Below are 9469 nucleotides of genomic sequence, written 5' to 3'. Positions count from 1 at the left end.
GGAGGGGGAGGGGAAAGGTCAAGCCTGATAAGAAGGAATGAAGAAGGAAGAGAGAAACAAAGCACACGGAACTGGAGCTGCGCAAAGGCAAACTTCTGACCCTTCCCCTTCAGGGAGGGGACCGCCGGGACCGCCAGGGTTAACTCATGCTCCTGGTAGGCGGTGAAAGGCGGCAGACCCGAAGTGGTGAATCTGCAGAGAAAAAGGGACGCTATCCATTTTCCGTACACGTTGATTCTGAAGTTTCCATTATAAAGTCGGAGAGGTTGACAACCTAATTTAAAAGCTCCTCATTGGAAAAGTGTAGGATTTGGGTTTTACTCTGTGTGATCCATACCCATACAATCAGAAAACACGCATACACACGCAAACCCAGGAAACACCAAAGAAAAAAATAGAAATCATGTAATCTCCCGTCTGTGAAATTCCTGGAAATAAAGACTGATCTCCAAACATCGCCTTGCCTACTTCTCTGCATCTACCTCGCCTCTCCCGCGGAATCGTCGACGTAAACTCCTTACATGCTCTAACTCACCCTGGTTCTGACTGGCTGGAGATGTGCCTCTCCCGGATCGTTTTCGGAGGCCTAATTTTACTTGGTTTATTAGGGAGGGGAGGGTGGGATACGAGACCCCGAGCCTGCAGCTCGCTAGCGCCCCCCCTCTCCCCCGCCGGTGTGGAGCGCGCAGCTCCCACCGCCGACCCGAGGCTGCGGGCGAAAGGTTTCAATAGCTCCAGGATCTCCAAGCACATTCCAAACATTAATTCACTAATGGATCATTCTAAGGAGGTTGCAAGGAGGTGGCGCATGCAGGGGCTGAGAGTGGAATTAGGGAGGAGCGGTACTTAATGGCCGAAGCTAGAAGGAAGCTGACTGGGCTGGGGGCCCGGAGGGGGTGGGGGGGAGGATTAATCCCATTTGACCAGCTCAGAAATGCCGAAGGTGGGTGCTGGTTTTCTGGAGCCGGCCAAGTTCCTTCCTAACCACTTCTGGTTTAAAAAGAAAAGAAATCTGCCCTTGGCGCAGTGTTCTTGGAGAAGTGAAATAGGAGGAGGTGGGGAACCAGGGAGGAAGGGAAAGTTTTAAATTAAAATTTAAATGAAGATTACAAACAGCAACATCAATAAACAGGGATCTCACCAGCCTTTCACTAGAATTGGCAGAGGCCCGGCAGGCTCGCCAGCTCCGGGGCTGGGACCGGCCGCTCACGTGCCGCACGGCCTGTCCAAGGCACCCGGCGCGGCGCACCCGGGGGCCCGCTCGCCGGATCCCGCCCAAGTGCGGGCCAGACGCGCCACCGCGCCCGCGCGGGCAGCCACCGAGTCGCCCTCCCTCAAGTCTGGAAATACTATTTTGACAGAACACAGCTTCCGTCCCCTATTGCCTTCTTCCCCAGGCCATAAAACAACTTCAGATCCACTCCTACCGTGACTCCCCTCCCGGCCTCCACCGCAAAACCTTCGCCCCACCGCGCCTCCCAGGAACTCTCAGAGCGGCGGCGCCCAAGCGCTTTTCCCTCCCAGTCCGGGTGGAAGAAGGGAAAGAGGGAAGCGATCCCCGTGGGGGAGGCTGGAGCTGGGGACAGCCTAGGCTCTCCACTCGCAAGTTGCGCAAAACTCTTGCCTCTTCAGCCGCTCCTAGGCTCCCCGGCCCCCGACCCTCCCAAAGCGGCTGGCTCCGCGATCGCCAGCACGTTTAGGTATCGTTCGCTCTCCCAAGTCACACACGGCCTCCTCCAGCTCAATTTCCAGCGCAGCCGGGGATCAGGGGAACCCCAGGCGTCTGCGCTGCCTGCCCCCCACCCACCCACCCACTCCGCGCCCCAGATCAGGCCTTCGGGGCGGACGACCAAGTTTCCCCCCTCACTCCCGCCGGGGGCATTGTTTACCACCACCCGCCACAAAAGCAGCCGCGGCGGCCCGGAGAAGGGCGGTGGGGGGTGTCCCGGTGGGATCGGGCCCACCCCTGTGGTCCCAGGGGAGCGGCCGATGCCTAGCCCCCCGCCACGTCCAGCCTAGGCCGAGCGCCGCCCCCCGCACCGCCATCGGGCCTCCGACCCTTCGTCCCCGATCCGCACACGCCTGCCCTCTGGCCCGGGCTCCAACTCACCACGGGCGGGCTGGGGACAGCGGGGGAGCGCGCGTGCCCCGTCCCCGAGCCCGCACCAGCCATCCCGCAAACTTTGCAACTCCCGCCGGTCCCCACAACTTCGGAGCCTGGGGCCCCAGCGGACTCGAGGAGCGAGGCAGGGCCCCCGCGAGGACACTTACCTTCCGGCGTAGTCAGGGCCCCAGCCCCCGGGGTGGGCGGCTGCTTCCCAAAGTTCCACCGCGGACGGGCAGGTAACATGGCATGACTCGGGTGGGATAGGGGGGTGTCCCGGGGGGCAGACCCTGGAGCAGAGCGGGCAGCGATCGCGCGCGCCAAGCCGCGCCAGAGCGGACTTCGCGGCCACTCCCCGCCAGGTCAGCCCCCCGGAGCCGCAGTGACTCCCCAGGACAGACCTCGGGGAGTGAAGCTGGGGCACAGCCTTAGCTGGACCCTGCACTGAGGAGTGAGAGGCAAAACGTGAGCTGGAGTTTCCCAAACCGGACCTGGACTCCCCTTGTAGACCCTCTTTTCCTTCCCTTCTCCCCTCTCCTTCCCTTTCTCCCAATATCCTACTCTCCGCGTTCCCCCTTCCCTCTTTTTTTTTCTTTTAAGGTCAAAAGAGAGTATTGAAAAGGTAGTGGAAAGGTGTTAAGATTCTCTTCTTACTCCATTTCCCACCCACCCCACCCCAGGGACTCTCAAGCCAGCAGAAAGTTTTAAACATCTGTAAAATGAATGTTCCAGCTCAGAGTTGAGACCATTGAGCAATAATACCTGAGTTGTGCACAATGGAAAAAGGTTCTCAATACCAAAGAGAAACCAGATGAAAGTTGTGTTCCTTGATTCACCTTGATGTCTGAAAGATCTTCATAATTGTGTGTGTATGGGAGGGGAGGAGGGTTGTGTGAGTGTGTGCTTATCTTGGGGTTTGAACTCTGGGCACTGTCCCTTAGATCTTTGACTCAAGTCTAGTGTCCTATCACTTGAGCCATAGCTCTACTTCTGGCTTTTTTATAATTAATTGGAGATAAAAGTCTCAAAGACTTTCCTGGCCAGACTGACTTCAAACCACAGTCCTCAGATCTCAGCCTCCTGAGTAGTTAAGATTACAGGGAAGAGTTATGATGGGATGTTTCAATTCAGTCCAATATTTCTTTACTGATTGACAGTGCAGGGGATTGAACCTTACTCTGGTACATGCTAGGCAACCCTCTACTACTGAGTTACATCCCCACACATATTTTAATTTTTGAAACAGAATCTTTCTCCTGCTTCAATCTCCCAAATGGCTAGAATTACATTATAGCCATGCCCAGCTAATTCAATTCTGACATAATTTAGTTAGCACCAGATTGCACAGGGTAAGGGTTCAGTCAGACAAGGCTGTCCCACTTACCATGTTTGGTATTACCCTATGTAATCCCAGCATTCTGGAGACCAAGAGGCAAGAGGATTGCAAATCTGAGGCCATCCTGGGCTACACAGAGACCTTGCTTCAAAAAAGAGTGTTCTACTTGAGACACTGATTGCCATGGCCCAGGTTGTAACTCATGATATCTATAAATTGGGTTTCAAGTTTGATAAGTTGTGGGAAGATTCATACAACTCACGGACAGCTTTACCTATATGAGCAGGGGAAGGAAGATTCTAAGTCCTTTCTCAGCTCACCATGATCTTTGCACTTTCACCTGTTCAGCAATCCACAAGCTTATTCCATTTCAGTGTTCAAATGTTTTTAGAGTGTAGTCTCCAAACCATAACTCCCCACCCCCCACTTTCCTGGAAGTGCGTAGTTGACTCTGAAAGTTCCAGTTTTCTAATTATCTAATTCGTGGTGCCGAGCCCCTACCTTGATGCTTCTAAGGCCCCATCCTACATCTCTTTAACTTAAAAACTCTGTTATGAATAAGAAAATAGTTCTGAAAGACTAAAGATGTTTCTATCACTGTGAAACTTTATTGTAGGAGTTCTGTGACAGTATCTAGGGACTAAGAATACACTATACAGCGGGGAGCAGGTGGTGCATGCCTGTAATCCTGGCTACTCAGGAGTCTGAGATCTGAGGATCACGGTTCAAAGCCAGCCTGGGCAGGAAAGTCCATGAGACTCTCTCCAATTAACCACCAGAAAACTCAGAAGTGGTGCTGTGGCTCAAGTGGTAGAGCGCTAGCCTTGAGCTGAAAGACTCAGGGACAGCACCCCAGAGTTCAAGCCCCACAACTGACCAAAAAAAAAAGAAAGAAAAGAATACACTACACTATACTGGTGCAAACCTAACACCTTTTACTATTTCAAGTTTTTAACTGAAATTGAAAGAGTATCAAGAATCTTCTGGAGGAATGGGCTGTAGCTCACTTATAAAGCACTGGCCTAGCTTGTGCAAAGCTATATGTTTGATCCCTAGTACTGAAAATAAGTAAAAAAAACAAAAAATAAAAAACACGCAGAGGTAGATACTCCAAGGAAATCAGATTAATATTCTGAGGGAGAAAAAAATGAAATTGAAAATATGGTTTGGGAAGAAAAGGGAAGAATTAGCGTATTTTCATGGTGGCTTACAGTATGAAGCTGTATATTTACTTATGAGTATGATAATATTATCTAAAGCCATAGAGTGCCTATCAAGCAAGTGGGAAGCTCTGAGTACAAACCCCAGTACTTCCAAGGAAAAAAAAAGAAAAGAAAACCTACATTATAATCAGATGCCAAAAAGAATCAATATGGAAATCAAGAACTTTCTGAGTTCTTTTTTTTTTCTTCTATCAGTCATGGGGCTTGAACTCTGGGCCTGGGAGCTGTCCCTCAGCTCTTCAGCTCAAGGTGATTGTTCTACCACTTGAGCCATAGCACCACTTCTGGTTTTCTGACTGGTTTATTGGAGATAAGAGTCTCACGGCCTTTCCTGCCTGAGCTGGCTTTGAACTGTGATCCTTAGATCTCAGCCTCCTGAGTAGCTAGGATTACAGGCGTAAGCCACCATGTCTGGCTCCTTTCTGAGTTCTTTTTTTTTTTTTTGGTCGGTCATGGGGCTTGAACTCTGGGCTTAGGCGTAATCTCTGTGCCCTTCAGCTCAAGGCAAGCACTCTACCTCTTAAGCCACAGCATCACTCCCGGTTTTCTAGTGGTTTTATTGGAGATAAGGGTCTCACAGACTTTCCTGGCCCAGCTGGCTTTGAACCGTGATCCTCAGATCTCAGCCTCCTGAGTAGCTAGGATTATAGGCATGAGCCACCAGCGCCCGGCTCTTTCTGAGTTCTTAAAGTAAGTATATTTTAGATACACATTCCCTGCTTCTTCTGTCAAGTGTTCTCCAACAACTTCTATTTAATCTTTTTGACCCCAAATTCAATTGTTCTTTAACTACAATCAACCCCTTCTTGTATCTCTACCTCACATCTCTTTTGCCATCCATTTTCTCTACTCCTGTCTGCAGAGTAGAATTCTACTGGGGCCTTAGCTAACTCCAAAAATCTCAAGAACTTGTCAATGAAAAAAATACCACAATGGAGCAGCATTGGTTGGTGGCAATTAAAATGGAGGCCACAAAGGCCATGCCAATCAGATCTCAGTCTTGCCTGTAGCTGAACCTTTGCAATTGGCTTGTAGATATGTATACCCTTAGATGGAAGTTGACCTTTGAAACATTATGACATAATGACCTTTGCTACTACTGACCATTTCTCCCAAATTGCCTCAGACAGCACCTCGTACTATTCTTATAAGACTATTTATTTACTTATTTATTTTGGTGCCAGTCCTGGGCCTTGAACTTAGGGCCTGGGCACTGTCCCTGAGTTTTTTTTCACTCAAAGCTAGTGCTCTACCACTTGAATCCCAGTTCCACTTCTGGTTTTTCAGTGGTTTATTTTATTTATTTTTTGTTATTTTATTTTTTTAATTGTGAAAATACCATACAGAGGGGTTACAATTACATGGGCAACATAATGAGTACATTTCTTATCAAGCATTGTTGCCTCCTCCTTTGTTTCCCCTTCCCATCCCTTCCCATACCCCCTTTTACCACTCCCTTTTCAGTGGTTTATTGGAGAAGAGAGTGTTATGGACTGGCCCAGTGAGTTTTGAACTCTGATTCTCCAATCTCATTCTCTTGGGTAGCTAAGATTACAGGTGTGAGCCACTAGTGCCTGGCTTCATAAAACTGCTGCTAGCACTAACTGTAATTCCTAACAAGAGATGCCATTTCCAGCATCCTTGAGGTTTAAGATTGTAAATAAATGAAGGTGCCATTTTGCAAATCAACAGAGCACATTTTCAAGATTACTTTCATGAGTTCTTTTGGGGGTTTTATTTATTTATTTTTTGGTCCAGTTGTGGGGCCTGAACTCTGGGCCTGGGCGCTGTCCCTCAGCTCTTCAGCTCAAGGCTAGCGCTCTACCACTTGAGCCACAGCGCCACTTCCGGCCTTTTTCTTTTTGCTTATGTGGTACTGAAGAATCAAACCCAGGGCCTCAGGCATGCAAGGCAAGAGCTCTACCACTGAGCCAACTTCCCAGCCCCATGGGGGTTTTATTTTTTGTACTAGTGCATGGCTCATGCCTGTAATCCAATCTACTCCTGAGGCTAAGATTTGGATTGCAGCAGTTTCAAGCCAGTTTAGGAAAGTCACATGGACTTCAAACCCTGAGACCCAAGTGTGTATGTGTGTGTGTGTGTGCGTGTGTGCGCGCACGCAGTCCCGCACATACACACACACACATCCTTAAAGATGCAATCTATCTGTTCCTCAACTTTCCTGTTAGTGATGTCATACCTCAGGTATGTCTGATTCCTCTCCAAGCTGAAAGGAGATATGACCACCTATGTGTATTTCCTGCCTGCCCTCTGGGACAAAATGCTCCTGACACCTTCTGGACTGGAGCTACTGGGGACTGGGCAAAGTGACAGGGCATCATGGGCTTCACCAGCATAACCAGACCTTCCAGCTTGTCTCCTGAGGACTACCCCAAGGCAATGTCTACAGGCAGCCCGTCATTGGGGGCCACTCTTTGGGGCAAGGGATCTCTGTATCCATGGTATAGATCTGAACAAGATCAGAAACAATATTATCAACGATTGGCCAGGTAAGGTGATCACCAAGCATCTGCCACCAAGACTTCTCTTCTGGGTCTTTCCTTGCAGGGGAACCTGGCCTTCCGCACATCTGTAGGGCTAGGTGCAAAGGCACAGCCCCTATGTCTATAACCATCCAGTCAGTGAGTTGAGAGGAGTGGGTAGTTGTGTGGGCGCTGCTGCAAGGAGACCTGGAAGCCCAGGATCAGCTTGCACTGCAGCTAGCTCCCAGAAGCACTAGTCTGGTGGAAAGGGCTCAAGGACCAGCTGGACAGGATGCTGATGTCCTGGGGAAGCATTGTGGCTCCTCCACTTTGTCCCCAAGGATGTGGAAGACAGGGCCACCAGGTAAGGGTCTTAGTTTGTCCAGGTTGATCTCACAGAGTAAATGGTGCAAAAACTGGTGATAGGAATGGATCACATCCTTAGCCTGACACCTGCCTCCCTGGTGAACTTTGTCACTGGCTTGCTTCCTTAGTTGCTGTCCCAGGGATCAGTCCCCATGAGGCTGGACCTCTGACCCCACAAGCCCCACCTCCACCAGAAAAAGAAGGAGAAGAGCCCCTAGGGGATAGGAAGGGGGTGGAGGGGAAGAGAGGAGCAGGGGAGGGGGGAATAGGAGGACCCTTGTGGCCTGCACAGCTGGTGTGTAATCTGGCTTGCCCAGCCCAGTTCCAGTCAGTGACACCTACCTACCTGCATGCATTTGTTTTTGTGCCAGTTCTGGGGCCTGAACTCAGGGCCTGGGAACTGTCTGTCCCCTGAGCTTTTCTCTAGGCTAGTGCTCTTCCACTTTGAGCCACAGCTAGGATTACAGGTGTGAGCCACCAGCACCTGACTCAGCTTTTTGCTCAAGGCTGGCACTGTGTCACATCTCTACTTTCAGATTTTTGCTGGTTATTTGGAGATAAGACTCTCAGATTTGTACGCCCAGCCTGACTTTAAACTGGAGTCCTGGGATCTCAGCTGAGTAGTTATAATTACAGGTGAGAACCATCAGAACCCAGGTGAAAAAATGTTTACTAAATACTTGTCTAAGGTTTTGTCTGAGTTTTATGGTTCTAATCATTCAACTCTGTTTGCACAAATAAAGCCAAGTTGTTAGTAAACTCCAAGGTGTTGCAAACCTTAAGTAATAAATAGGCTTGGGATATGGGTCAAGTGGTAGAGTACTTGTCTACCAAAAGCAGTTTGGAGTTGAATTGCAAATACTTCCAAAAGACAATAAATACAAAACACCTCGTACCAATTCACATAAAACAGAGGCCTGGCAATTCTTTATCCTATTCCTTTAATATAACAAGCATCTCAAAAATGTCTATCATAGCTGGGCGCCAGTGGCTCAAGCCTGTAATCCTACTACTCAGGAGGCTGGGATCTGAGGATCACCATTCAAAGAGAGCCCAGGCAGGAAAGTCCATGAAACTCTTATCTCCAATAAACCACCAGAAAACTAGAAGTGGTGCTGTGGCTCAAGTGATAAAGCACTTGTCTTTTTTTTTTTTTTTTGTCCGTCATGGGGCTTGAACTCTGGGCTTGGGCTCTGTCCTTGTGCTCTTCAGTTCAACGTGAACGCTCTACCACTTGAGCCACAGTGCCACTGCCGGTTTTCTAGTGCTTTATTGGAGATCGCAGTCTCACGGTCTCTCCTGCCCAGGCTGGCTTTGAACCGTGATCCTCAGATCTCAGCCTCCAGAGTAGCTAGGATTACAGGTGTGAGCCACCAGCACCCACAGTGCACTCATCTTGTGCTGAAGAGCTGAAGGACAGCACTCAGGCTCAGAGTTCAAGCCCCACAACCAACAAAAAGAAAATGTCTATCATTGCATTGTGAAGCTTTAAGGCCCTTAGGTTCTCTAGAAGTGTATTATTCAAAATCAAGTATCAGCAGGGTGTGGTGGAGACTAAAGCAAGAGGATCATGAATTCTAGGCTAGGAGAGGCTAGAGAGCAAGGCTATCTTTTGTCTAAAGTAAATAAACAAACAAATAAACTGGCAACTAATTCCTCTAATTCTTCCTTTCCCTTCCCTTTTCCTTCTTTTTCTTTTCTTCCTCTTTCTTATTTTTATTTAATTCATTTAATTAATTAATTAATTTTTGCCAGTCCTAGGGCTGAACTCAAGGCCTGGGCACTGTCCCTGAGCTTCTTTTGCTCAAGGCTAACACTCTACCACTTGAGCCAAAGTGCCACTTCCAGCCTTTTCTGTTTATGTGGTACTGAGGAATCGAACCCAGGGATTCATGCATGCTAGGCAAGCACTCTACAACTAAGCCACACTCCTAGCCCTCTATTTTTTTTTTTTTTT

General features: G+C 49.0%; 1 protein-coding gene across 1 annotated transcript in view; it reads left to right on the top strand.

The window, feature by feature from the left end:
* Positions 1 to 934: 934 nt before the first annotated feature.
* Positions 935 to 9469, top strand: part of LOC105986242 (basic salivary proline-rich protein 3-like) — a 14660-nt gene continuing 6125 nt past the window's right edge. Inside the window, exons 1-4 of the mRNA XM_013017056.1 lie at positions 935 to 943; positions 1398 to 1529; positions 1643 to 2343; positions 2705 to 2726. Of these exons, the coding sequence (XP_012872510.1) occupies positions 935 to 943; positions 1398 to 1529; positions 1643 to 2343; positions 2705 to 2726 (864 nt within the window). The remainder of the gene's footprint in view (positions 944 to 1397; positions 1530 to 1642; positions 2344 to 2704; positions 2727 to 9469) is intronic.

The sequence above is a fragment of the Dipodomys ordii genome, unplaced genomic scaffold, assembly GCF_000151885.1.
Source record: "Dipodomys ordii isolate 6190 unplaced genomic scaffold, Dord_2.0 Scaffold34, whole genome shotgun sequence".
Lineage (NCBI taxonomy): Eukaryota > Metazoa > Chordata > Mammalia > Rodentia > Heteromyidae > Dipodomys > Dipodomys ordii.
The sequence above is the reverse complement of the archived record's forward strand: the minus strand, read 5'-3'. Positions and strand labels throughout refer to the sequence as shown.